The sequence below is a fragment of the Pipistrellus kuhlii genome, unplaced genomic scaffold (assembly GCF_014108245.1).
Source record: "Pipistrellus kuhlii isolate mPipKuh1 unplaced genomic scaffold, mPipKuh1.p scaffold_m20_p_18, whole genome shotgun sequence".
Lineage (NCBI taxonomy): Eukaryota > Metazoa > Chordata > Mammalia > Chiroptera > Vespertilionidae > Pipistrellus > Pipistrellus kuhlii.
Genome location: NW_023425493.1, coordinates 25,676,462 through 25,704,045, shown reverse-complemented (window position 1 = coordinate 25,704,045; position 27,584 = coordinate 25,676,462). Strand labels below are relative to the sequence as shown.

Sequence of the window (27,584 nt, the reverse complement as noted above, 5' to 3'; positions counted from 1 at the left end):
GGGCCAGGAGCCAGGCCTCGCTTCAGAGCTGCCGCTGACCAGTTGTGCAACTCAGACAAGTCGCTTTGCTTCTCTGAGCCCCCGCGCACTTATCTGACAATGGGAGCCGGCATCTCCCAGCCCCGGGGGGAAGACGTTCAAAGGAGACGGTGTCTGAGAGCGCTGTGTCAGCAGCGCAGTTCCGGGCAGAGGTGCCCCTGGAAGCCCTCCCTGCTCCTTCCCCCGAGGGGGCCGAACCCCGGCCCTGCCTGGCTGGCTCTCAGTTCTGTGTGCTGGCCACTCGCTCTCCCTGTCCCCATCTTGGGGCTCTTGACAAATCGAGACAGGCCCGAATCCTCTCGCCTTCCTGAGTCGAGAAGCCGGACGAGGGACCTAGTGACCCCAGGATGCACGCAGGTCAGGCCGCACACCGCCAGGTATGTTGGCTCCTCTCCCTTGTCGGTGCCTCCCGTCATAAACGCCGGAATGCGGCCTTCTGGATTTTGAAATGCCACTGCCACTGAGTGTCGAGTTCAAGTGGCCTTTGACGGAGGTCAGAGGGTCCTCGCTCGGACTAGCCTGGGGAGGTCACGTCTCCTGGATGAAGGCCCTCGCTCTGTGCCGGGCCCCGCTCAGCAGCGGGGGCAGAGATGAACGTGACGGTGTGGCAGGGAAGACAGGGCGGTGGACCACGCCAGGAGGGTGTTTTGAGGGAGCACAGGGCCCAGCCACCTAATCTGGACTTGTGGATGAGCGGTGGGACTCCAGGGAAGGAGGGAGGAGACGGGACCTGAGTCTTAACGTGTGAGGAGGCTGCAGGACAAACGAGGGGATTGCTGGCAGAGGGAATAGCTTGAAACATAGGCACGGAGGTGAGAAGCCATAGATAATGGGAACATAATTATATTATGAGGCTGAGGGAAAAGAAGACGGGCCAGATCTTCCCATGGGAACCATAACGTCCGTCGTTTGCATATTGCTGCTCTCATATTAGAACACTGAGCAATGGAGCCCGGCCGGCATGGCTCAGTGGTTGAGCATCGACCTATGAACCAGGAGCTCACGGTGTGATTCCCGGTCAGGGCACGTGTCCTGGTTGTCGGCTCGGACACCCTGTGTGGGGCATGCGTGAGGCAGCTGATCAATGATTCTCTTGCACCATCGATGCTTCTATCTTTCCCTCTCCCTTCCTCTCTTAAAAAAAAAAATTAAAAATGGGGCAATGGAGGCTCAGAGAGTTTAAATAACATGCCCAAGTCACACGGCCAGCGGCAGAGCTGGGAGGGAACTTGACCTGTCTGACTCCGGTACAGTCACCCCACCTGGTTTAGAGACGGGAGGCCCCTTTGCTGGGGCCGCCACGGGGGGTCTAAGACTCGGGCTTCACCACCCGTCTTTCCAGCCCTCCTCTCTGAGCAGGCTCCCTGCGGCCTCTGGTTTCGGGCCGGCAGCTGGTGGTGCACTCGGATTGTTTTCAGGTCCGATTTTTCCACAGACGGGGGCGGGGCAGCCACAGTGGGAATCACCTTCCCGCCCAGAGGAGCTGCCTGCCAGCCCCCAACACGCCCTTCTTCCCCAGGCTGTGGGTGTGGCTGAAGCAGTTCCTCCCCAATCGGACTCCATCGCGGATGGGTCAGGGCATGTGGCTGGCTCTGCCTGGCACTGCTGAAGGGTGGTTCCCATGGACAGGCAAGATGCCCTGGGTCTGAGAGCCGCATTTCGGGAGCTCTGCCCCTTCCTTTAAAAAAAAAATATATTTCTATTGATTTCAGAGAGGAAGGGAGAGGGAGAGAGAGACACACATACCAATGATGAGAGAGAATCATGGATCGGCTGCCTCCTGCACGCCCCACACTGGAGATGGAGCTCAAAACCCGGGCATGTGCCCTGACTGGGAATTGAACCGTGCCCTCCTGGCTCACTGGTCAATGCTCAACCCCTGAGCCAGGTCCTGTCCATGTGGGGGCCTCTCCAGGCCATGCCCGTCCAGCTGCCCCGAAACCCTGGTGTCCTGGGCAGGGCCAGCCTGAAGTCCGAGTGGATGAGTCTGTTGCGATGAGCAGAAGCTTCTCAGACTAGACCTTATGTCAGCACTTCTCTTTCCCTCCCCGGAGCTCTCAGGCCACCCTCTCGGCTTCAGGACCCTGGGCAACCTCCGAGGGCCCTTTCCAAGGTCTTCAGGGCTGCTCCTGAAAGCCACTACCACCTTCTAGTTCTCACACCAGGAGGGCGGGTAAGCAGGTTCTGACACCTATGGAGCCCCCATGACCCAGACCATCTCCTGAGCATAGACCGCAAAACATTCAAAAAATCTCTCCCGGTCAGGACCGGTTTGGCTCAGTAGATAGAGCGTTGGCCTGCGGACTCAAGGGTCCCAGGTTCGATTCCGGTCAAGGGCCATGTACGTTGGTTGCAGACACATCCCCGGTGAGGGCTGTGCAGGAGGCAGCTGTTGGATGATTCTCACTCATGGATGTTTCTAACTCTCTATCCCTCTCCCTTCCTCTCTGTAACAAATCAATAAAATATATTAAAAAAAATTTCTTTCCGACAGATGCTGAGATAACCCCCAAGACACTCTGAAGAGCAGCCCCAGCGGGCGGAGGCCGGGGTGGAGCGAGGTCCCTGCCGGCCTCCCGCGCCCCCTCTCCGCGGCGCTGCAGCCTGCGGGCTCGGTTAGAATGCGCTTTTCCAGCCTCCCGCCAACCCACTCCGTCCGAATCTCCGGGGCTGAGACTCAGTCTTTAGGTTTTTGGTGGTTTTGGGGGCTCTCCCTCCAGGGGGTTCCGGGGGCAGCCAGCCGGGCCGGACCTCGGCTTCGCAGGAACGTGGGGAGGCGCATCGCCTGCCCCGCGGCTCCCAGGTGCGCCTTTCACAGCGCCATCCCGTCCCCGAAACCAGAAACCAAAAACCACAACCGGCGCGGGGTGGCCGAGTCCAGAACCGGAAGGAGGTCCCCCTACCCCTCTCCCCGGCCCGGCCCCGCGCCCCCCGGCCCGGGTCCGCCCCGCGCGCCCAGGTGCGGCGCCGGCAGGAAGCGCGGCCGGTTGCGCCACCCGCCCGCCCGCCGGGCTTTCGCAAGCGCAGCCGGGGCGCCCGGGGCGAGTTCCTCCGATGTCCCCGCGTCACGTGCCGGCGGGGGCGCGGCCGAGCGGCCGGAGGAGCGACCGGCGCCGCGCGGGGCCGCGGGAGCCCCGGAGTGTCCGGAGCCGCCCGGGGGGACGCGGCTCTGCCCGCGGGGCCTGAGCCCGCCCCGCCTCGAGCCCCGAGCCCCGAGCCCCGCCCCGGGCCCGCCCGCCGCCGCGGCCTCTTAGGCAGATGGCGCGGGGCTAGCGGAGGAGGCGGCGGAGGAGGAAGCATGCTGGCCGCCCGCTGCGCGCTGCTCGCCGCGCTGCTGGCCGCGCCGGCCGCCCCGGGGCGCTGCCCCGCGCGGGGTAAGGGCTCGCGCGCCGGGGGCGCCGGGCGGGCGGGGGGGTCCGCCGTGGTCACCGCAGGGGGTGGCGGGGGCCGGCCGGAGGGACGGAGGGAAGGAGGGGCGATGGCGGCGCTCGTCTGTGGCCGGTGAGGTCCCCGCGGGCACAGGGTGCGGGCTCCCCGGGGACCGGCGGCTCCGTCGGCGCGGGGGCTCCCGGGTCCCCGCGGCGCCCGGGGTCCTCGGAGCCGCGCGCCCCCGGGGACGGACCGCTCCGTGGCGGGTGTGCCGCCCCAGCGCGGGGCTGGGGGTGTGTGTTCTCAGAACTTTGACTCTTTTTTTTTTTTTTTTTTAGAACTTTGATTCTTGATTTTCGGGTCCCTCCCCCCTTTCCCCAGGGTTCCCAGGAGGCTCTGAGCGCAGACACCCCGGCGGGCGCTCCGGCCGGGGGCGCCCCTGTATCTAACCCTCAGTTTGGGGGCGCACCCGGCCCGGCTCCCCCCGCGGTCTCCCCCCTCCCTCCCCCTGTCTGTGTGGGTGACAGTGTCCTGCCCGTGCGGGGACCGCCCTCATGGGCGCTGAGTCACCACCTCCTGGATGCGTGCACAGGCTCCAGCAGACTCCGGCTCTGCAGGCTGTGTCCGGCCTGGGGTTCCACCTGAGCGGGGCAGGGGTTTTGGGGCGTCTTGGGGCTGGCACACCCGGGACTCCTCTTCCAGAGGAAGGCGGGGGGAGGCGGAGGGCAGAGGGCACTGGACTCCTGTGGACTGTCATCTATCTGCCCCTGGCCGCGTGCCCGGTTGCATGTCTAGTCTCTCGTGTCCAGCTGGGTCACGGCTGCTCCAGAGAGTTTATTTTGGGGTCTGAGGGCTTCTTGGAAGTCGGAGCGGGACACCCCGGGGGCAGCTGCTGCCTCCAGCGGGGAGATAACGCTCTGGGGCTGGAGCCCGGGTGCCTGCAGCTCTCCGCCTTCTGCATTCTGCATAGCTGTGTGCTCCCTGGGCTGGGAGGTGTACAGTGACAGGGTTCCTTTTCTCGGCACACACTGACAACGCAGGCCTAAGAGCAGGGCACTGGGATGAGGCCTCCTGTGCTTCAGGCACGTTTTCTAACCCTCCGCTGGGGCTCCGTACACTCTGTTCCGAAGAGGAGACCGAGGTTCAGAGAGGTTGAGATGGGAAGTTGCCTGGCCCTTTGGATGGAGGCCACCCCCCATCCCCCATGTCCCTGAGCTCCCGGGTGGTAGATCCCCAAGATTCCCAAATGTGGAACTAGCCCAGCAGGAAGAGCTGGGGGCGGCGGTGGGGGCAGGCTGAGAGTCCCCCTGGCTGGCTGCGTGCTGCAGCAGAGGAGGCCAAGGCAGGGAGGAGGCCTGGGCTCGCCCACCACTGTGTCCGAGGGACACGAGGCCAGGGCTGCGGCAGCTGTCCGGAGGGAGCAGGGCTCCCCGGCCTCCTCACCCACAGCCGGGGCGCCTGCCCGGGGAGGTCCCTGGGCAGGGAAGGCTTCCTGTCACCCCTCAGCCATCGCAGAGCGCCAGGTACGGAGGAGGCAGCCAGTGTCCCGCCCGCTCTCCCTTTATTTCCCTGGTGCTCGGGAGGGACGGGCTAGGTGGTCTCCAGGTCCGGACCGGGACCGCCTGTGAATTCCAGGCAGAACCGAGAGCTCGGGGAGGAAGTGAAAGCCCTCCCCTGCAGAAGGAAAATACTGAGATGTAGCAAACACCCAGCTCCCCTCCCACACCCACGCAGGCTCGGCCCACACGCTTGAGAGTAAAAATAAAGACCTTGTCCAGGAAGTCTGGAGCAAATGATGGAGGTGCCTCTCACTTTAGAGAAGTGAGGGGCCGAGATGGAGCCGCGGCTGGGATGGGTGTGGAGGGGAAATCCACCGGCTTCCCGGACTGCGGGCTCCTGACAGCCAGGGAGGCCTGTTCCCCTTGGGGACTGGCAGCTGCCGGCATGTGCTTGGCACTGGGGCCACTTGCCTTCTCGGGGCTGGACGAGCTGGGCTGAGCTGCTGGGTGTGGAAGGAGGCCTGGACACAGGGGACCCGGGTTCTCCTTCGGCCTTCTGCGGGGCCATGGCACCTAAACTTACCCCTTTGTTGCTCAAAGTCCTGCCTCCGCTCCTGCACTTCCCTTTATGGTAATTTCTTCTCGCCCCAAATGTCTGCCTGCTTCCCTCGCCTGACCCTAGCCTCATCGGTGTTTCTCAAAAGGGTAGTTCTGGGTCTCGTTGCATCAGAATTGGTGTGTGTGTGTGTGTGTGTGTGTGTAATGGGTGGGGTTGAGGGCTTGACAGAAATGCTGGTTCTTGGCTCCAGATTTACCCCAGAAAAATACCAGGGAGTGTGTCTTGGGGAAATGTCCTTTTCAGCAAAAATCCCTGTGATTGGCCAGCTGGAGGGTGACTGGCAGGCGGCGTGGTTGAGGAACTGAGCGGAGGCCCTCCCCCAGGGGGCTTCCAGTCGCCAGGGATCTCTTCCCGCCTTGGCGCCGACCTTGTTTGGTTATTCATGGCAGCAAACAGGTATGGAGTCCGAGGAAGGAGGGGCTGTGCGCGCGGGCGGCCAGCCACCCAGACGCCACGCGGAAGGCGCTTGAACTTGACCGTGGCCAGGTGCAGATCCCTGAGGGGGACCGAGGAAGCCCAGCTCCCCGAGTGTTCTGCTCAGCACCAGCTCCCCCACGACAGACTGTCGGGGTGGCGGCGGACAGAGGAAGCTCCCGGGACTGGGGACCAGGGCCCCGAGCAGCAGGCCTGTTGACCCCGACTGCGTTACCTCATCCTGGCTGGGCTGGTAAACAAACCCTCCCTCCCAGGCTGTTCACTGGGAGGATTACACCAAGTGGCCTGGGTTCTCCCAGCGGTAAACATGCACCCTGCCCTGCTTCACACACACACACACACACACACACCCCGTCTCCCCAGGCCTGCAGGCCACCCACCCCCTTGTCACACATCGGGCTTTTCCCCAGCCCGTCTCAGAGGCTGCACCTCGGCTCTCACCCAGCGTGGCTCCATCAGTTTCAGTGAATGCAGCCCTGGGCGGTTTGGCTCCGCGGAGACCGCGGTGGCCTGTGGACCAAAGGGTCCTGGGCTCCGTTCCGGCCATGTACCTTGCAAACAAGGGCATGTACCTCGGTTGCAGGCTCCTCCTCGCTTGGGCTCTGGTTGGGGCGCATGCGGGAGGCAACCAGTGGATGTGTTTCTCTCACATCGATGCTCCTCCAAGTCTTTCCCTCTCTCTTCCACTCTCCCTAAAAATGGAAAACTATCCTTGGGCGAGGATTAAAAAAAAAATTTTTTTTAAAATGAATTAAAATGGAGTCAAAGGAAAAGTGTCGTTCCTTAGTTGCATTCGCCACGTGTCAGGCGCTCAATAGCACAGGTGACCAGTGGCCTCCGAATTGGTCAGAATAGAGAGAATTTCTGTTACCACAGAAGGTTCTCCTGGACAGCCCTGGTCCCATAGAGCTTCCACAGGTTTCCTGTTGCGTCTTCCTCTGTCCCTCTCCGGTCCTGCTGGGAGTCCCCACCTGAGCGCAGCGCGTCGCGTACCGGTCCTGGCTGAGGCTCCGGAGCCGGACAGACCTCTCTCCCCAGCCCCGCCCGGTGCAAATGGTGTGGACGTGGGTGAGGGATCTTCCCGCCCAGAGACTCCGTGTCCCCATCTGGAAAACGAACAGTTAGCCTTCCTTTCGGGGTGCTTGTGAAGATGCAAACGAGCTACCAGCTTGTACAAAACGTCTCTGGTGCAGAGCACGTGCTTACGTAAGGGCAGCTGGTAGTTCGTTCATTTGGAAAAACAGTCTCACCTCGTCTAGTGTCTCGGGTACTGTTCTGAGAGCTCGGGATGCACCGCCGGGAGCAGAGCAGACGGACGCCCCCGGCTCGCGGGAGCCTCGTGGGCGCGGGGGTGCGCGTTACAGGTGCGGGGTGACTGGGGTGCGGAGGAGGCACGACGCCGGGGAGGGCGGTGGGAACCCTGTGCCCGCGCTGAGGACGGGGCTGCTGAGCTGACGTTTTCCAGCGCGGCCGGTGCCCTCACCGAGAACATTGCATGTGACTGAAGGCCTGAGGAAAGGCGAACCTGTTTGGGGATTAGGCTCTCTCACACAAAGCTCTTCTGAAAGGAAGTGTTGATGGAGCCAGAGGCTCGCCAGGAAAGCGCCAGGGCCCGGGCATGGAGTCTGAGCCACAGCTGTCTGCCGGCCTGGTCCCCGGTGCCTTCGGGCCTCACGTCTGTGGGGGGAAGAGAGGATGGAGCAGTGGGAAGGACTGGCACTGGCTATCGATCAGAGGGCGGGGGAGGTGAAGCCGGCCGGGTCTGAGACGGTGCAGAGTCCGCCGGGGGGAGGAGGGTTTGCTGCTTGGGGCTGGTGGCAGGCGGCGGTCCGTAACATTCCTGCAGGAGCGAGAACAGAGGCGCCGGCTGTTTCTGTCGATGAACGTGGAGATAGCGCCTGGAGCTGGCTCCGGTTCCAGCAGCTCCGGAGAGAGCCGCCTCTGGCTGGTGGTCCTGAGCTTGGTCACTGTTCACTGCGACGGTCTCTCCTGCCGCCCCAGCCGCTGGGGTTTAATTAGGGCGCCTTGTTCCTCCATCCTGGGCAGGAAAATCCCTGCCTCCCCCGTACACGCCTGCACCACCGGGGGCCTGCTGGGTTCCAGAGCAGAGGGCTCCGCGGGGGGCAGAGGGCTCCGCGGGGGGCACGGGTGCCTCTGCTCTGTGACTACCTGTTACCATATGGAATGCCAGCTGTCTGCACGGAGCTCTTTGCCCCGTGCTCTCAGAGATCACTGAGGGGGGAGGGGGGGGGAAGAGGGCCTGATCGGTGCTCTCACACCCCCAGCGGGAGGGGTGTGAGAGCCATCGCATGCCTGGGGGAAGAAGCTATGGGACCAGCAGGTTTTGTGGGCGGGAAAGAGCGGAGGCCCGTTTTGTTCCTGTTGTAGCTGAGGGGTCTGCTAGAAAACCAGGACCGCCCGGCGGCCTAGCTCAACCAGGCCTAGCTCCCTGGTTGAGCGTTGACCTGTGAACCTGAGGTCACGGTTTGATTCCCAGTCAGGAGGGCACATGCCCAGGTTGCGGGCTTGATCCCCGCTACATGACAGGCTGGCTCTGTGACGGGCCTGGCTCTCCTCGGCTGTCAGATGGGCAGGGTGACCTGAGTCACCCTTTTTCTCTTTTAAAGGACTTCCTATATATTCTTACTGATTGATTGATACTTAGAGAGAGAGGAAGGAGAGAGAGAGAGACAGACAGACAGACAGACAGACACTGATTTGTTGTTTTCTTTACGTGGGGAGGCTTGGCCTCATTTCCCTGTGGAGTCAGTTGTGTGTGCCCTGAGCAGGGATTGAACCCACACCCTCGGCATGTCCGGATGATGCGCTAACCAGCAGAGCCATCCAGCCAGCGCCGTTCATCTCTCCGAAGGCCCCTCACAGCCTTAGAAGATGACCCTTCGCTCAGCACGTGCGCTGTGAGCCAGCCCCTCTCTGGACCCAAGTCCCGTGTGGGCCATGTGTAGGCGCCCTGCTCTTCTTCCTCATTATTTTTACTGATTTTTGAGAGAGAGGAGGGGAGGGGGAGAGAGAGAGAGAATCATCAGTGTGAGCCAGAAACATGAATCAGTTGCCTCCTGTATGCTCCTGATTGGGGATCAGACCTGCAACCTCAGGGTGTACCCTGATGGGGGATCGGACCCACAGGTTTGGTGCGAGGACCGTGCTCAGGCAGTGGGGCTGCCAGGCGGGCCGGGCTGGGTCCTCTGTGCCCTTCCTCCCACCTGCTCGTCCGCTGTGACTGTGAAGTCTCCATTCCTCATTGCTCCCTGGGGCGAGGTGCGGGTTGGGCTGTTTGCCCTCCTCAGATATCTCTCCCTCTAATTAGTTTATAATCTCTGAGAGGTGATCCAGCCAGACCTTCTGGGCCGGAGCCAGCTGATGCTCTCTGATGTGGCGGAGGAGGAGGAGGAGGAGGAGGAGGGGGAGGGGGGGGAGGGGGAGGGGGAGGGGGAGGGGAAGGGGGGGAGGGGGAGGGGGAGAAGGAGGAGGAGGAGGGGAAGGAGGAGGGGGGGAGGGGGAGGGGGAGGGGGGGGAGGAGGGAGGAGTCACTGTTTTCTCCTGAGGAGTCGGCCAGGCCACCGGCTGGTCTCTGAGTCGGCGGCCAGCCTTACCTTTCTTCCTGTGGGTCCGCAGAGCCTCCCGGCTCCCTGCCTCCACGGGGCACACAGGCCGGGGAGCGGGAGGGGAGGGGAGGGGAGGGGAGGGGAGGGGAGGGGAGGGGAGGCGAGGCTGCCAGCGTAAATACCGACACCGCCAGCTACAAGGCAAATACAAGCAGGCACAGGAGCAGGAACACGCCAGAGGGAGGGGAGCGGCAATCGGGGAGAGGGGAGAGGGGAGAGGGGCTGAGGGGAGAGGGGCTGAGGGGAGAGGGGAGAGGGGCTGAGGGGAGAGGGGAGAGGGGCTGAGGGGAGAGGGACTGAGGGGAGAGGGGAGAGGGGCTGAGAGGCTGAGGGGCTGAGGGGAGAGGGGCTGAGGGGAGAGGGGAGAGGGGAGAGGGGCTGAGGGGAGAGGGGAGAGGGGCTGAGGGGAGAGGGGAGAGGGGAGAGGGGAGAGGGGCTGAGGCGGCCTGGGGTGGGCCTGGGGCGGGAGCTGAGTTACTGAACTTGGCGGGGCCACCGCTTTGCCCCTGAGGGCTGGCCTCTCCCTGAAGGCAGAGGAGGGCATTCTGGGGGTTTGGGGGAGGGAAGGGGTAAGCTGGTGAGCCCCGGTGGTGGGGGCACGTTGAAACGAACTAGCTCTCTGAGTGCCTCTGTGAAAGGGAGGGGGGGAGGAGAAAGGTCAAGGGCACCGGGCCCCTGGCTCCCGGTAAGAGTCCCTCCCCTGCACCCTCCCACCCCTTTCCACACACCTCAGCCCGGCCTCCGTCCCCAGGCCTCTGGAGGGCCCACAGTGAGAAGAGCAGGGAGGAGAGAGGAATGTGGAAGACAGGGAGAGAAGAGAGAGTGGTGGGCAGCCCAGAAAGGGCACCCGAGGGTGGAAGGAACATAGAGCGACACCTGATCCCTCCCCCCCCAGAGAGAGAGGGGGGGCCAGACCCCCCCCCCCAAGCCTCTGTGGACACCTCCCGCACTAGGGGTGTGACTCCCTCACAAGGGGTGTGACGTGTGACTGACAAGTTCCTTAAGGAACTTCCTAGACTCACCGTGGCCCGGGGCCAGGCCTCCCTCCTTGGGGCTGTGCAGGGCGGGAACTCCCAGGGATAGCTTGGCCGTGGTAATCAGTGCTAATGACCGGTAATGATTGTTCCTATGATGATTGTAGCATAGGAAGCCAGGGCGTTGGTGTCAGCCCTTCGCTGGGGAGGCAGGGAGAGGGGATGGACCCTGGGAACGGGTCCCAGGCCCCAGGCCCCGCGGGACCAGATTCTGCACGTGTTTCCCGGGGATTCTCAGCAGCTGCCCCCTTTGTCTTTCCTTCCCTGTGACCCCTTCTGCCGTCCCTGTCCCTGCACCCGGTGAGGCTGGGGGCCCGCTGAGCTGCCGGCTGCCCGGCCGGCCGGTGGGACCCGCGTCTCCGCTCAGAAACCGGGCAGGGGAGTCGCAGGCGGGCGCTGAGCCTGGTCCCCTGGCAGCTGGCAGCTGCGCGGCTTACATAACGGGGCCGGCCCTGTTTTCGCCGTCAGGGGCGGCCCCACGCCGGGCGAGGTTGAGAAATCGGTCTCCGGGTGCGGGTTTTTCTCCGGCTGTGGGCGTTGCACGGCACCTCGGAGAGGGGGAAGAGCAGAGAACAACCGCCTGGCTCAGGGCTGGAGCGAGGAAGACACGCACTTGAGAGGTGTCGCAGGGAGAGGGGTTACGTGGCTCCAGGCGGGGGTGGGGTGGGGATTCCTCTCCGCAGCTCTCCCGGGAGAGGAGGAGAGTTAGTTTGTCCGAGGGCAGTGGGGTGGCCTGGCTGTCATTCCTCTCCAAAAGTCATCAACTATTAGAAGAATAAATTAAGGTGACCAGACGTCCCGCTTTTGGCGGGACAGCCCCGATTTTTAACAGTTTGTCCGGCGGTGTTTTAAAAAGGTCCTGATTTTTTAATCAGGACTTCTTTAAAACCCGAGGGACGTGGGACAAATTGTTAGAAAATGGGACATCTGATCACCTTAGAGTAAATCCACAGATTAGTTACATGTCTTCAGGCGGGGCTGTTGTCCGAGATACATACACACACACACACACACATACATGCACACACACGCACACGCACACACACGCGTGCATGCGCACATGCACACACTTCCTGTCCTCTGGGAGCCCGTGCTCTGCGTGGTGAGATGCTGGACTTCAGGAATGGGGGCAGCAGGGAGCTCCTGGTCGGCGCCTCGCAGAGACCACGCCTCGCGGAGAAGGCGAATGGGTCTGAGGCGCCCAGGGCTGACCGAGTCACTGACCGGACGGGACCGGGCATGGAACCCGGGTCTCCGGACCCATGGCACGGGGTGTTTCCTCGCTGCCCCTCTGCAGAGACGGACTTTATGTTAAATGACAAATCCAGACAAGGCTGTGCCCGCCGGGAACATCTCCCCGTGGACAGGACCAGGGACCGGCCCTCCCCGGGCTCGCACGCCCCTGGCTGTTCCCTCCTCACAGAATGCCATTCCCCTGGCTCTGACGCTCCAGCTCCCGTTCACGGCCCAGCTCAGACCCCCTTCCCTGGGGCCCACGGCTCCCTCCCACCCCTTTGGAGGATGTCGGAGCGTTCTCTCAGGGTGGCCCGTGCTATCGGGAGTTTTACGTTCTCCGTGGAGTTTTTGCAGGTTAGAGACCAGGGCGGGAAAGCGGACAGGTGTGCCGGGGCGTGGCAGATGTTCAGTGACTGCCTGTTCTCGCTCCCGGACTGGGGATTTCTGGCCTCGGACGTACCTGAGGAGTGCACAGAAAATCTCGAATTCTTGAGACAGGCACAGGCTTGCAGCCCTGGCCTCAGAAGACGGAGCAGCCAACTGCTCCAGCTAGAATGCCGAACGGCGTGCTCTTTGCTGAATGCCAGCCCGGCCGGGCCCGCCCCGCCCCGCCGCGCCCCTGCAGCCCCGGCTGGGAGGGGGCGCGAGGCCGGGCGCCTGTGTGGGGCGCAGGCAGGTGCGCTCAGGGTCGCTCCCCTCCCCTCTGGCCCGCTGTGCCCCCTCTCTGGCCGTGGGGCCCATGTTGGGAGGGCTCTGGCAGATGGGGAGGAATGGTGACCTTCTGTGCACCAGGGGGTCAGGCCAGATGCGCTGACGCTGCAAGGGTGTGTGTGTGTGTGACAGACAGACAGACAGACAGACACTACTTTCTGCCCGGGAAGGTGCTCAGAAGGTGCTCACCCTCACCCCATCCCTATTCCCTGGTGCCCATGCTGCTGTGTCCCATCTCCTTCCCCACCCTCCACCCTCGCTCTCTGCCCTCTCCCCTAGACAGAATAACTTGGACAGACCTGGCTAGGTTTTTTTTGTTTTTGTTTTTAATATATATAATATATTAAGAGTAATACAGCCGAAACCAGTTTGGCTCAGTGGCTAGAGCATCGGCCTGCGGACTGAAAGGTCCCTGGTTCGATTCCTGTCAAGGGCATGTACCTTGGTTGCGGGCACATCCCCAGTAGGGGGTGTGCGGGAGGCAGCTGATCGATGGATCTCTCTCTCATCGATGTTTCTAACTCTCTTTCCCTCTGTCTTCTCTATAAAAAAATCAATAAAATATATTTAAAAAAAAGAGTAACACAAACAACTTATAGAAAATTCAAAAGCTACAGGAAGATGAAAAGAAAGCCAACTTCTGGCTCATCCTTCGGAGAGGTGGGCAGAGACACAGGAGGGCATGCTGTGGACACCCTTCTCCTCACAGAAGCCCGTGGGCTCCCGTGGGACTGGCCGGGCAGTCAGGGGTCTGACTCAGAGGTCGGGCGGGGGCGGGGATGAGTAGGCGGGTGGGGAGGGGGCACACTGCCCACTCTGACACCAGCAAGTTGGTTTCCTGTGGTCTCTGCTCCAGGGGTTTGTGACCGTCCTGCAGCTTGTGCTTCCAGAAGCCAAGTCAGCACCGGCTGCTTGGGCTCCAGCAGAAATTACTGGGAAGAAGGGCCGGGGCAGGCAGCCCTCGCCAGCGGCTGGTTTATAATTAATCATCTCCCATTTAAAAAAAAAAAAAAAAAAGTGAGTCAGCGTTCAAGAACACGATTACTCAAGTTCCTTGGCAGAGGAAGTGGCCATTATGTTTCTCCCGCAGCTCTGCTTTTGTGGAAGAGGAAAAATAGGCGTTTTATTCGCTGTTTCTCCGAGAGGCCCACAGAGCCTGGCCGTTGCTGGCGAGCGCAGGAGCGGAACAGCCCTGCTATTGTTCACACGGTCACCAAACATGGCCAGAGCAGCGCCCATCTGAATGGGGAAAGGGAAGTGGCCGGAGGCACACATTTCCTGGAACTGGCAAAGCAGAAGCGAGAAGAGGGCTCCCCCAGCACCTCCTGGCCGCTCTGGTCTCATGGAGGCCTGTCCATGGTACAACCAACACGGTACCGCTAGGCTAGGCCACTGTGTCAGCTGTGTGTGTGTGTGTGTGTGTGGCCCCCCCCCAAAAAAAATATTTTTATTGATTTCAGAGAACAAGAGAGAGATAAAAACATCAATGATGAGAGGGAATCATTGATTGGCTGCCTCCTGCACGTTGGACCAAGCCTGCAATCCGGCTTGTGCCCTTCGGTCTGCAGGCTAACGCTCTATCCACTGAGCCAAACCGGCCAGGGCAGTGGTCGGCAAACTCATCAGTCAACAGAGCCAAATATGCACAGTACAACGATTGAATTTCTTTTTTTTTCTTTTCATTTTTTATTAAGGTATTATATGTTAAGGTATTATATATTATCATTGTCCCCCCCCCCCACTCCCATACATGACCCTCACCCCCCAGTAATTTGACAGTCTGTTTGATGCTTTACTGTCTGTATCTATCTTTTTGTTCAACAGTTTATAATGTTCCTTATTATCCATAAATGAGTAAGATCATGTGTTTTTCTTTCATTGACTGGTTTATGTCACTTAGCATGATGTTCTCCAATTCCATCCAGGTTGCTGCAAATGGTGAGAATTCCTTTTTTTTATGGCAGCATAGTATTCCATTGTGTAGATGTTTTCTGATCCAATCATCTACTGACGGGCACCTAGGCTGTTTCCAAATCTTAGCTATTGTAGATTGTGCTGCTATGAACATAGGGGTGCATATATCCTTTCTGATTGGTGTTTCTAGTTTCTTGGGATATATTCCTAGGAGTGGGATTACTGGATCAAATGGGAGTTCCATTTTCAGTTTTTTGAGGAAACTCCACACTGTTCTCCACAGTGGTTGCACCAGTCTGCATTCCCACCAGCAGTGCACGAGGGTTCCTTTTTCTCCACATTCTCGCCAACACTTGTCGTTTGTTGATTTGTTGATGTTGGCCATTCTGGCCAGTGTGAGATGATACTGCATTGTTGTTTTGATTTGCATCTCTCAGATAATTAGTGACTTTGAGCATGTTGTCATGTGCCTCTTGGCCTTCCTTCTGTCTTCTTTTGAAAAGATTCTATTTAGGTCCGTTGCCCATTTCTTTATTGGATCATTTATCTTCCTTTTATTAAGTTGTATAAGCTGCCTGTAAATGTTGGAGATTAAACCTTTTATCAGTGATGACGTTTGCAAATATGTTCTCCCATACAGTGGAATTTCTTGTTTTTGTTGATAGTTTCTTTTGCTGTGAGAAAGCTTTTTATTTTGATGTAGTCCCATTTGTTTATTTTCTTTTTAGTTTCCGTTGCCTGAGGGACAGTATCAGTGAAGAAGTTCTTTTGGCATATGCCTGAGATTTTGCCGTTTGTGGATGCCTCTAGTATTTTTCTGGTTTCCCGTCTTATGTTTAAGTCCTGTATCCATTTTGAGTTTATTTTTGTATATGGTGTAAGTTGGTGATCTAGTTTCATTTTTTTGCATTTATCTGTCCAATTTCCCCAACACCATTTATTGAAGAGACTCCATTGTATGTTAATGCCTCCTTTGTCAAATATTAATTGAGCATAGTGATTTAAGTTGATATCTGGATTCTCTCTATTCTATTCCATTGTATGTTCATGCCTCCTTTGTCAAATATTAATTGAGCATAGTGATTTAAGATGATATCTGGATTCTCTATTCTATTCCATTGTATGTTCATGCCTCCTTTGTCAAATATTAATTGAGCATAGTGATTTAAGTTGATATCTGGATTCTCTATTCTATTCCATTGGTCTATATGTCTGTTCTTGTGCCAGTACCATGCTTTGAGAACAGTTGATTTGTAATACAGCTTGAAATCTGGTGTTGAGATCTCTCCTACTTTGTTCTTTCTCAGGATTGCTCTGGCTATTCGGGGTATTTTTTTATGTTAGATGAATTTTTGGAGAGTTCTTTCTAGGTCTGTGAAATATGCCTTTGGTATTTTAATGGGGAGTGCATTGAATCTATAGATTGCTTTGGGTAGTATGGACATTTTAATGATGTTGATTCTACCTATCCATGAACATGGTATATTCTTCCATCTGTTTACATCTTCCTCTGTCTCTTTTTTCGGTGTCCTGTAGTTTTCTGCGTATAGGTCTTTTACCTCCTTAGTTAAGTTTATTCCTAGGTATCTTAATTTTTTTGGTGCCATGGTAAATGGGATTGCTTTTTTAGTCTCTCTTTCTGTAAGTTCACAATTGGTGTATAGAAAGGCCATAGATTTCTTGGCGTTAATTTTGTATCCTGCTACATTGCTGAATTTATTATGACAATTAGTTTTTTGATGGAGTCTTTTGGGTGAAATTTCTTTGGAGAGCCAAATTTTTTAAACTTCTTCTAACGCCAGTTCTTCAAAATAGACTCGCCTAGGCCGTGGTATTTTGTGAAGAGCCACACTCAAGGGGTCAGAGAGCCGCACGTGGCTCTCAAGCTGTGGTTTGCCGACCGCTGGGCCAGGGCAGTGAGTGAGCTGATTTTAATGCGGAGACCCTGTCTAGGTGGAGACCATGGAGGTGCCCTGCATGAAGCAAACATTCATGAAGCACCCACTGAACTCTCTGATGGGTGCCCGCAGGAGCCCACGGCCCTGTCGCTATGGTCGGGGGTGGGGAGCGGTGTAGAGTGCAGGACGGCGCCCTGTGAGACGTGCCAGTGAAAGGAGGAGCCGCCCGTGGTCCTCGGCCCCACCAGGACCTCCGTGCCACCTGCCCCGTGTGAGTATGGGTGCTCCCGGCGGCCTGTGAGTCCCGATGGCTGCTCCTCGCACGCACCCACCCCGCCGCGGAGCCCCCCGCCCGCAGGCAGGAGTGTCTCCACCTTTATTCCTGCAGGGGTGGCAGTTCCTGCAGGAGCTTAATGTCCCTGCTGGGTGTAATCCTTACAGCTGCTTTGTCGGGTGGAAAATGGGAAGGTGAAAATACCCATACAGTGATCAGAAGTGTCTGTGTGTCTTCTAAGCGTGACCTCATTCAGGCACAGATGGGAATCGGTGTGGGAACCGGGAGTGGCGAGCTGTATCTCCACCAGGCGCTTTTCGGACCGAAATGCATTGGACTGTGTATCCCGTTATGAGGAAAAGGACACGTGTGACACACACATGCGCACGCGCACGCGCGCGCGCACACACACACACACACACACACACACACACACACACACGGACCAGCGATTCTTCTCGGGGACACTCGGAGAACTGCAGCCAAAGCCACGGGTGAGAAAGTCGGTAGCCACACTCTGAGATGTGACTCGCACCTCCTCCACGGGAGAGGGATCTGCTGTGGCCACAGGGCGGAGTGTCACGGCGGTGGAAACACACACGCGGGCGCTCCCTGTGCGTGAACCACAGAAACACCACGAATGGTAAAACACATCGCGTGAGCAGTGAGTCTCATTTCCAGAGCCGGGCGGGATGCCCTGGCCAGTGTGGCTCAGCGGTGAGAGCCAGCCCACTGGCCTAAGGTCTCGGGTTTGATTCCCAGTCAAGGGCCTGCACCGCGGGTGCAGGTTCAGTCTCTGGCCCAGATCAGGGTGTGTGTGCGTGCGGTAAGCAGCCAATCGCTATCTCTTTCTCATGTCCATGTTTCTCCCCCCCTACCCCTTTCCCTTCTCTTCCACTCTGAAAATCAAGGGGGAAAATATCCTCGGGTGAGGATTGAAAAAAAAGTTAGGGAGAATAAGCCCAGAACGGAACGCTGTGTGCAGGTGGGAGGCTGGAGGGTGCAGAATGTGTGTGTGTGTGGTGTGGGGGGGTGCTTCAGGGACAGTGATTGCGCTACTTGTTCATCTGCGGCCTGGGGCTGAGAACTCGGCTCCCCGTGGTGAGTGAGCGGGCGGCTGGAAGGCGGCCTGTGTCACCAGGCAGGGCCCGGGCCCAGGCGACACCGGCTCTGTCCCTTCGGTGCCCGTGCCCCTGGTGCCTGCACCGTGGCCGATGGCCGGTTGGCACCGCCAGCCCGGCTTTGGGAATGCCACCTCTGCGAGGCCCTGCGCCTCAGGCCCTCCTTCCTGACAGCCACTCGGATGGGGCGGGAGGAAGGACGAGAGGTCGGCCGGGTGTGAGGTTAAAACCCTCCCCCGAGCGAGAAGGCCCTGCGAGTCCGAGTCGGGGGGAGGCGGTGCTCCTGCGCCAGGCCCGGAGCAGGGGCGGGGGGCGGCGGGAGGGGCGGCCAGGGGCTCAGGCTGGGCCGCCCCGGAGCCTCGGGCCACACTGATGGCTGCCGCCGCTGAGAAGGGGCTGCAGTTTGGTGTGAAGGACCCGTGGGAAACTGGCTCCAGTCCCGGGCCCAGGGCCCTCAGCTGGTCGGACTCACCTAGCAGACGGGTTAATGAGTGGGCCCAAGGTGGGCTCTGGCTGGTGTGGCCCAGGGAGAGTGTCTGCCCTCACTCCGAAGGGTTTGGAGTCTGGTTCCAGGTCAAGGGCACGTGTTTGGGCTGCAGGTTTGGTCAGTCCAGTAGGGCTGGCTGGTCCGGGAGACTGTGGGAGGCAACAAATTAATGTATCTCTCTCCCATCGATATTTCTCTTCCCTCCCTCCCTGATTAAAATTGGCTACCCAGAAACCCTGAACTCATATCCATGAACTTTGTACTACATCCGGGAGATTTATGGCACCATGTGGCACTAAGTGACCCAGAAGACATATTGTGTCTTCATTCGCCTAGGAAAAACTCTCCCTCCCTTCCTCCCCCTCCCTCTCTCTCCCTCCCTCCCTCCCTCCCCCTCCCTCCCTCCTTCCCTCCCCCTCCCCCTCCCTCCCTCCTTCCCTCCCCCCCTCCTTCCCCCTTCTTCCCTCCCTCCCCTCCCTCCCCCTCCTTCCCTCCCTCCCTTCCTCCCTCCCTTCCCTCCCTCCTCTCTCTCTCTCCCTCCCTCTCTCTCTCCCTCTCTAGAAAAATCATTGGAAAAAATATCCTCGGGTGAGGATCAACAGCAACAAAAATTAGTCCAAGGGGGTTGGGCTAATTTAGATCTTCGAGTGCGAATATATAATCTGTACTAAAAAAAAAGTTTACTTGTTCCTGTGATTTTGGACACGATGCTGTGAACAGGCCCTCAAAGGGATATCTAGTCGAAAGAGTGGGGAGGCTGTGGGGAGGCCGGATCGAGCTTCCGAAGGCTCCGGGGCAGCGGGGGTCAGGGTGGAGGGCGGTGGGGGTCGGGGTGGGGGGCAGCGGGGTCGGGGTGGGGGCAGCGGGGGTCGGGGTGGGGGGCAGCGGGGTCGGGTGGGGGTGGGGGGCAGCGGGGTTGGGGTGGGGGGGCAGTGGGGGGGCAGCGGGGGTCGGGGTGGGGGGACAGCGGGGGGGCAGCGGGGGTCGGGGTGGGGGGGCAGCGGGGGGCGGGGTGGGGGGGCAGGGGGGGGGGGGTCGGGGTGGGGGGCAGCGGGTCGGGTGGGGGGTGGGGGGGGCAGCGGGGTCGGGGTGGGGGGACAAAGCGGGGGGTCACTGCGGGGGTCTGGGTGGGGGGGCAAAGGCGGGGGTCGGGGTGGGGGGGCAGGTGGGGGGGTCGGGGTGGGGGGGCAGCGGGGTCGGGTGGGGGGCAGCGGGGTGGGTGGGGGCCGTGGGGGTCGGGGTGGGGGGGGGCAGCCGGGGTCGGGTGGGGGCAAAGCGGGGTCGGGGTGGGGGGGGGCAGCGGGGGTCGGGGTGGGGGGCAGCGGGTCGGGTGGGGGCAGCGGGTCGGGTGGGGGGGGCAGCGGGGTCGGGGTGGGGGGGCAGCGGGGTCGGGGTGGGGGGGCAGGCGGGGTCGGGTGGGGGGGGCAGGGGGGTCTCGGGTGGGGGGGCAGCGGGGTCGGGTGGGGGGCAGAGCGGGGTCGGGGTGGGGGGCAGAGCGGGGTGGGGGTTTTGGGGGCAGTCGGCGGAGGGCAAGCGGGGGTCCGGGGTGGGGGGGCAGCGGGGGGGCAGTGGGGGTCGGGGTGGGGGGCAGCGGGGTCGGGGTGGGGGGCAGCGGGGTCGGGGTGGGGGGACAGCGGGGGGGCAGCGGGGGTCGGGGTGGGGGGGCAGCGGGGGGGCAGCGGGGTCGGGGTGGGGGGCAGCGGGGTCGGGTGGGGGGGCCGCGGCTGGGTCCTGGGGCCTCGGGGAGGCTGTTGCCATCACCCGGGTGGAGGCCTGGCCCATGGGTGGACTTGGGAAACGTTTAGTGTTGATAAGGTGACCAGACGTCCCGCTTCTGGCAGGACAGCCCCGATTCCCAACAATTTGTTCCGCGTCCCGCGGCGTTTTAAAACAGTCCCGATTTTTTTAAAAAATTGCCGAAACCGGTTTGGCTCAGTGGATGGAGCTTCGGCCTGGGGACTGAAAGGTCCCGGGTTCGATCCCGGTCGAGGGCATGTACCGTGGTTGCGGACACATCCCCAGTGGGGGGTGTGCAAGAGGCAGCTGGTCGATGATTCTCTCTCGTTGATGTTTCTCTCTGTCCCTCTCTCTTCCTCCAAGTAAAAACAAAAACAACAAACTCGGGACGTCCGGTCCCCTCCGAGAAGCCTCCGGGGGCTCCGGTCCGGGATGGAGCTCCCCGTGGCCGCGGACTTACTGAGCGTGTCTCCTCTCTCTCCCCAGCGGCGGAGGGCGGCGTGCTGACCAGCAGGCCCGGCGCCGACGTGACGCTGACCTGCCCGGGCGGGCGGCCCGGGGACAACGCCACGGTCCGCTGGGCGCGCGGCCGCCGGGGGGCGGGCGCGGGCGCGAGGCTGCTCCTGCGCGCCGTGCAGCCCGGCGCCTCGGGGAACTACTCCTGCGCCCGGGCCGGCCGCCCCGCGGGCACCGTGCGCCTGCTGGTGGAGGGTGAGTTGTGCCCGCCGGCTCCGGCCAGCGGCTCTGCACCCCGGCTCCCTGCCTGACCGGCACTCCTGTCTTTCCCTTGGCTCGTGGGGAGAGAGAACAGTCCCCAAAAGAGGGGCTTCGGGGTCCCGCGGGCTTGCTGTGGGGTCTCGGGCAAGCCCGCCCTCTTCCCAGCTTCCTTCTCGAACACGAAGGGGGGGTCAGGAATCATGTCTGCCAGCGAGGCGGGCGGGGATTCCCGCGGGTGGGTGAGGCCGGCCGGCGGGAGGGTGCGGTGAGGGCTGGAGCGGGGAGCGCGGGGGCCTGCCTGTGGCTCCTCCTTCCCAGGTAACTTCTCTGCTCCTCCGCCTCCTCTCTGGGGAAGCAGGTTAACTTCATTACCTTCCCTCTGAGCCCGGGCAAAGGTTAAATGCTGAACACTGCATCGTCCCACACCAACGCTCTTTTTCTTCCTTTAAAAAAAAAAAAGATTTTATTGTGTGTTTTTTTTTTTTTTTTTTTTTTACAGAGAGGAAGGGAGAGGGATAGAGAGTCAGAAACATCGACGAGAGAAACATCCATCAGCTGCCTCCTGCACACGCCCCCGTACTGGGAATGTGCCCGAAACCAAGGTACATGCTTTGACTGGAATCGAACCCTGGACCCTTCAGTCCGCAGGCCGATGCTCCATTCGCTGAGCCGAACTGGTTTCTGCCTACCGCTCTTTGTCTTTATTTTTTAATTTTTCAAAATATATTTTTGTTGATTTCAGAGAGGAAGGGAGAGGGAGAGAGATACAAACATCAATGATGAGAGAGAATCATGGATCAGCTGCCTCCTGCACGCCCCACACTGGGCATCGAGCCCGCAACCCAGGCATGTGCCCTTGGTGGGAATCGAACCTGGGACCCTTACAGTCCACAGGCTGATGCTTTCTACTCACTGAGCCACACAGGCCAGGGCCCACACCAACGCTCTTTACTGTTAGAATCAGCCGGCTCCCGGCGCCCTCCCATCTCGATACAGACGTGCTGGGCCAGATGCCCTGTGTGCCAGGCCCTGTGCCCCGGCTGCGTCTCCCTGGGAGTCCCGGGGACGCCGGGCTGGGATCCCTGACCATCCCTTCCTGTCAGAGGAGGAAGCGGGAAAGAGGGCGGGGCTTGCCTGAGACCCCACAGCAGGCTGCGTGACCCCAAAGCTAAGGCGACCAGACGTCCCGATTTCCAACAATTTGTCCCTCGTCCCGCGGCGTTTTGAACGGACAAATTGTTGCCAAAAGTGGGACGTCTGGTCACCCAAAGCCCCCCTTTTGGGGATTGTTCTCTCCCCCTTTAGATAAGTTAGCCTGGGCTCTCCCTTTGCCACCGTGAGGTCCTTTCTTCCTTTTTTTAAATATATTTTATTGATTTTTTTTACAGAGAGGAAGGGAGAGGGATAGAGAGCTAGAAACGTCGATGAGCTGAAACCGGTTTGGCTCAGTGGATAGAGCATCAGCCTGCGGATTGAAGGGTCCCGGGTTCGATTCCGGTCAAGGGCATGTACTTTGGTTGCGGGCACATCCCCGGTAGGGGGTGTGCAGGAGGCGGCTGATCGATGACTCTCTCTCGTCCATGTTTCTGACTCTATTTCTCTCCCTTCCTCTCTGTAAAAAATCAATAAAATATATTTTAAAAAATAAAATAAAATAAAATAAAATAAAATAGAAATGTCGATGAGAGAGAAACATCGACCAGCTGCCTCCTGCACACCCCCTACCGGGGATGTGCCCTCAACCAAGGTACATGCCCTTGACCGGAATCGAACCCGGGACCCTTCAGTCCGCAGTGAGGTCCTTTCGTTCCCAGCCCCTGTGTGTGTGGCCGTGCGTGGCCAAGGTGCCAGAGCTGGGTGGGGAGGTGAGCCGGGCTCAGCCGGGCTCTCCGGGAAGGCGGGGGAAAGCTCACCCGCCCGGCACGCTGCCCTCCAGGTCCCCCCGAGGAGCCCGTGCTCTCCTGCTTCCGGAAGAGCCCGGTCAGCAACGTGGTGTGCGAGTGGAGCCCCCGCAGCCCGCCGTCCCCCGGCACCAGGGCCGTGCTGCTGGTGCGGAGGTCGTAAGTATCCGGGTCTGGGGTCTGGGCTGTGCTGTGTCTGCTCATCCTTAAAAAAAAAAAGAAATTAAAAAAATATATATAATTGATTTTTTTATTTTTTTTTACAGAGAGGGAGAGCGATAGTTAGAATCATCGATCAGCTGCCTCCTGCACACCTCCTACTGGGGATGTGCCCGCAACCAAGGCACAAGCCCTTGACCGGAATCGAGCCTGGGAACCTTGAGTCCGCAGGCTCACGCTCTATCCACTGAGCCAAACCGGTCAGGGCTGTCTGCTCATCCTTAACGGAGGCCCTGGGTCGGGGCCTCTCAGAGGAGCCAAGTGGTACTGGGCAGCCAGTGATCCCAAAGTTTTCCCCTCAGAAAGCATTAGGAAGTAATCCCTCCAGCATTAAGAGGAGGGAACGAGAGAGAGGAAACCGGGCTGGGATACCTGTCCTGTCAACGAGGACACCTGCCGGGAAGTGGGTGTGACTTTCCTCTTTAACAGATAAACGGACCTTTCCGAGAAACTGATTTAAGGGAAACCGATTTACGTGTGTAAGGTCACACTGCTGGCCGCTCTGCTCGCAGCCCAGCCCAGCCCTGATATTCATTATTCAGCGCAGAGGTCGGGCTTGTCCTGAAGATGCAAATGGCCCGGGAGGGGAGGGGAAGTCGCTCATTGTTGTGTCCAGGTGTCCGGGCCTAGGGAGCTTACCCCGAGTTTCCATGACAATGGCAGACGAAGGAAGCGGTGACAGGGAGAGGGGGCTGGAAGTCACACCTGCCCGGGGGTGGGGGGAGGGGCGGTGTCAGGTCCCTTTGCTCTAGGACTGGGGTCAGCAAACTGCGGCTCCGGAGCCACATGCGGCTCTTCGGCCCCTTGAGTGTGGCTCTTCCACGGCCTGAGTGAGTCTAATTTGAAGAAGCGGCGTTAGAAGAAGTTTAAGTTTAAAAAACGTGGCTCTCGAAAGAAATTTCCATCATCGTCGTCCTGTTGATAGTGGGCGAATGAGTTTGCCGACCACGGCTCTGGGAGCCGGGATGAGGCCTGGCAGGGATGTGGAGGACGGGGAGATGCTGGAAACCAGCACACCGCAGTGTGTTCTGTCCCCACCCAGAGCCAAGGGCCCCCTCTCAGCCCAGGCGTCTCTGTTTGAGTTTGGGCTGTCCGTCACCAGAGGATCAAAAAGTCTGAACAGTGAGTTCAACCGGGTGATTCAGTTCCCGGGGTCGCTGCCTAGACCAGCCTATGGCAAGTTTATTAGAATACTTTGTGTGTTTGCTACTGGCATTTTCACACACACACACACACACACACACACACACAGAGAGAGAGAGAGAGAGAGAGAGAGAGAGAGAGAGAGAGAGAGAGTTTAGCTCACACCCTCCTCCTGTCAGCAGCCTCAGGCATTCTGTCCTCCTCCTGGGTCCCTGCCTCTGAAGTGGGGTAGGGAGACTGTGAGAGCCTGGGGGACCCCAGGCCCGGGAGGGAGGCGGCTGTGTGTGTCTGCTTTGTGCACACTCCACACCCTCCCCAGCTGTGCTTGCTCACCATTTGCTCCCCGGTTCCTTCGGGGAGTCCGGCACCCGCTGTGGCCGGGCTGGTGGGATGGAGGAGGGAAGCTCTAGCTCCCACTGGAAAGGCTGGGGCGGGCTTCCCGGAAGCTTGCTCTGGGCCTGGGGTTCAAACCCCTCACGGGAGGTTGGTGGGTGATGCATCTCCCCCGAGGCGGGGCGGGCGGCTGCTGGGGCCCCACAAGCCCACGCACGTCAGACGCGGCCGAGGTCTCGGCTTCCGGGCCAGGCGGCCCGTGTCTGACTCACCCAGCCTTCTGTTCTGGGCTCACCTGCCGGAATGCTCCTGCGACCCCCGCATGCTGTGCTCCGGGACGGCCTTTCTCCTGGCTGCCCCAGCCCCCCAAACCCTCTCCAGTGGCCAGTGGGCCTGAGGTCAGGGAGGAAGGAGCCTTCAACTCATTTCTGCAGCCCCTGCCTTCCCAGGAGCACAGGACCTGGCAGAGTGTACACACACACACACACACACACACACACACCCCGTGTCAGCACCTTGGACCCGTTGGGCCCCAGCTAGATGTTTTACACGCATTTTTCAACGAACCCTAACCAACCCCCACCAGGCAGGCACTACTGATATTCCCATGTTCAGACAAGCAAACAAAGGCTCGGAGAGGGTAATTTCCTCCACGTAGCGAGAGCCACCACGTGTGTAGCAGGGGCCCAGCGGCAGGGCCAGCCTGCGGAGCCCCCCCCCTCGCCATGCCCCCCCCCACCGCCCCGAGTCCTCAGAATCTGAGCGTGGGCTGCTCTCCTGTTGTGTCGGCAGCCAGTACGGTCCGCCCGAAGACTCCCAGGAGCCGTGCCAGTATTCCCCGGAGTCCCAGAAGCTCTCCTGCCAGCTGGCCGTCCCTGAGGGAGACGACTCTGTCTACATCGTGTCTCTGTGCGTGGCCAACAGTGCAGGCGGCAAGGCCAGCAGACCCTACTCATTCCAGGGTTACCAAAACCGTACGTGAGCCCTCCCAGGCCGCCCCCACCCCTTCCTCTGCTTCGCTCTCGGGCTTCTCGGAGGGGCCGGCGAGGGTTGGGGTGCTGGGGCCTTTGGGGCTTTCCTTGACTGGAAGTCAGACTCTGGCTGGCCAGGGAAGCGGGGGAAGTGCTTGGGGCCGGGGTGGCATCCTGCTGTGGGGGTTTGCACAGCCTGCGGGGGGTGTGTGTGTGTTTCTGTCCTCGGCACCCCACGAGAGCATCCTTTTCCCACAGTGCAACCCGACCCACCCATCAACATCACGGTCACCGCCGTGGACCGGAACCCACGCTGGCTCACCGTCACCTGGCAAGACCCGCCCTCCTGGAACTCCTATTTCTACCGGCTGCAGTTTGAGCTCCGCTACCGGGCCGAACGCTCCAAGGAATTCACGACGTGGATGGTAACTCCTCTCCCTTCCTTCGGGATGGAAAAGGGCCCCGGCTGCCGAGGGGCAGGAGAGAGGCTGCCGGGAAGAAAGCAGGCTCTGGAGAAGCAGGGGGGGGGGAGGGGGGGCCTTCTGAAACGGCGGCATGCACTATGACAGGGAAATGAAAACCTCCCCTTTGATCGATTAATTAAAGGAGTAACTGAGACTGGGATGCCAGCAGACAGGCTTTTATTGGAGAGAGGGGTACCTCCGCCGGCTGCTTCCAGAGAGAAAGAGACCGGAAGGCACCCGGGGGTCTACTTTTAAGGGGAGGATAGGGGGTGGGGCTTAGGGTACTCAGCGCACGCTGATGGGTGGTTAGGGACCTAGGGGCTTAGGAATCGGGGGGCTTAGGGTATTTGGCAGGTGCTGATGGGTGGTCCAGTGCTCAGGTATGTCTGGCCGCACGCAGGTGGGGTTTGCGTCTGTCCATCAATTGAAGGAAGGGGGATCTATCATCCTCCCTGGGCCTATTCGTGAGAGTGGCGGAGTGACCCGGGAAGCAGTGGGGCTGTGAGCATGTCGGGGTGTGGCCGGCAGGGTTTCACGGTGCACGCGGTGGGGGGGGGGGGGGGCCGCAGTGACTTCCAGCTTCTGCCTGTGTTGGCCCAGAGGGCACCCGTGTTTCTGAGCCGCCAGGGTGACGGCAGCCCAGCAGCGTCACCCACTAGACCCGGGAGAGAGGGGGCGCTGAAGGGCGGGCGGCCCGGGCATCCGAGTCCCCCGGCGGCGAGTAACGTGCCTCTGCCCCCAGGTCCCGGACCTCCAGCACCGCTGCACCATCCGCGACGCCTGGAGCGGCAGGAGGCACGTGGTGCAGCTGCGGGCCCGGGAGGAGTTCGGGCATGGCCAGTGGAGCATGTGGAGCCAGGAGGTCCTGGGCACCCCCTGGACAGGTGAGTGCTGGTGGGCACAGGAGGGCGGTCTCCGCTTGGCTGCTGTATCAGCTACCTACGGCCGCATAACAAGTCACCCCCACCCTCGGGTACAACAGAAACCATTTATCTGCTGGAGGTTTTGGAAGTGAGTCGGCGAGGCGGCGCTCCTTGGTCTTGCCGGAGACGGAACGTGAGGTTGCGTCAGGCCTGCAGGACCCTGGGGGCCTCCCCCACGTGGCTGGCGGTTGGTGCTGGCAGGTGGCTCGCTGGGGCCCTGGCTTCTCCCCGGAGCTGGGCACCTCCCAGGAAGCCAGCCCAGACTGGAGGAGGGGAAATCATTTCACAACTTGATGGTGGGAGCCGCAAAGAATTTGTAGCCATATTTAATTTACCGTCGTTACTAGTGCTTTTTACAAAAAAAGAGAAAAAAAGAAAAAAATGAGAAAGGCCCTGCCAGTGTGGCTCCTCTGGTTGTGGCTGGTTCAACTCCAGGCCAGGGCACATGCTCGGGTGTGTCGGGGGCGTGCAGGAGGCAGACAGTTGATGTTCCACTCTCACATCGATGTTTCTCTCTCCCCCCTTCCTCTCTCTCTCAAAATCAATAAAAAATATTTAAAAATAAGTAAATAGCCAAAACCAGTTTGGCTCAGTGGATAGAGCATTGGTCTGCGGACTGAAGGGTCCCAGGTTCGATTCCGGTCAAGAGCATGTACCTTGGTTGCAGGCACATCCCTGGTGGGGGTTGTGCAGGAGGCAGCTGATTGATGTTTCTAACTCTCTATCCCTCTCCCTTCCTCTCTGTAACAAATCAATAAAATATATTTTTAAAAAATATAAAAATAAGTAAATAAAAACAAAAGGAGATGTTAAAGGTAGTAATAATTGCCTTTGAGAGGAACGATTGAAATAAGTGTGTTATAGACATGAAAATTCCAGAAAAAAAAAATGAAGAATAATGACCAGTGGTATTT

General features: G+C 59.8%; 2 protein-coding genes across 2 annotated transcripts in view; both read left to right on the top strand.

Annotated features, from left to right (window-relative positions):
* ATP8B2 (ATPase phospholipid transporting 8B2) overlaps positions 1 to 8,199 on the top strand; it is a 47,658-nt gene extending 39,459 nt beyond the window's left edge. The window contains exon 28 of the mRNA XM_036441655.2: positions 8,159 to 8,199. The gene's annotated coding sequence lies outside the window, so the exon portion shown is untranslated. The remainder of the gene's footprint in view (positions 1 to 8,158) is intronic.
* IL6R (interleukin 6 receptor) overlaps positions 3,315 to 27,584 on the top strand; it is a 41,988-nt gene continuing 17,718 nt past the window's right edge. The window contains exons 1-6 of the mRNA XM_045583348.1: positions 3,315 to 3,413; positions 20,486 to 20,710; positions 22,653 to 22,776; positions 25,105 to 25,286; positions 25,542 to 25,708; positions 26,490 to 26,631. Of these exons, the coding sequence (XP_045439304.1) occupies positions 3,338 to 3,413; positions 20,486 to 20,710; positions 22,653 to 22,776; positions 25,105 to 25,286; positions 25,542 to 25,708; positions 26,490 to 26,631 (916 nt within the window). The 5' untranslated portion in view covers positions 3,315 to 3,337. The remainder of the gene's footprint in view (positions 3,414 to 20,485; positions 20,711 to 22,652; positions 22,777 to 25,104; positions 25,287 to 25,541; positions 25,709 to 26,489; positions 26,632 to 27,584) is intronic.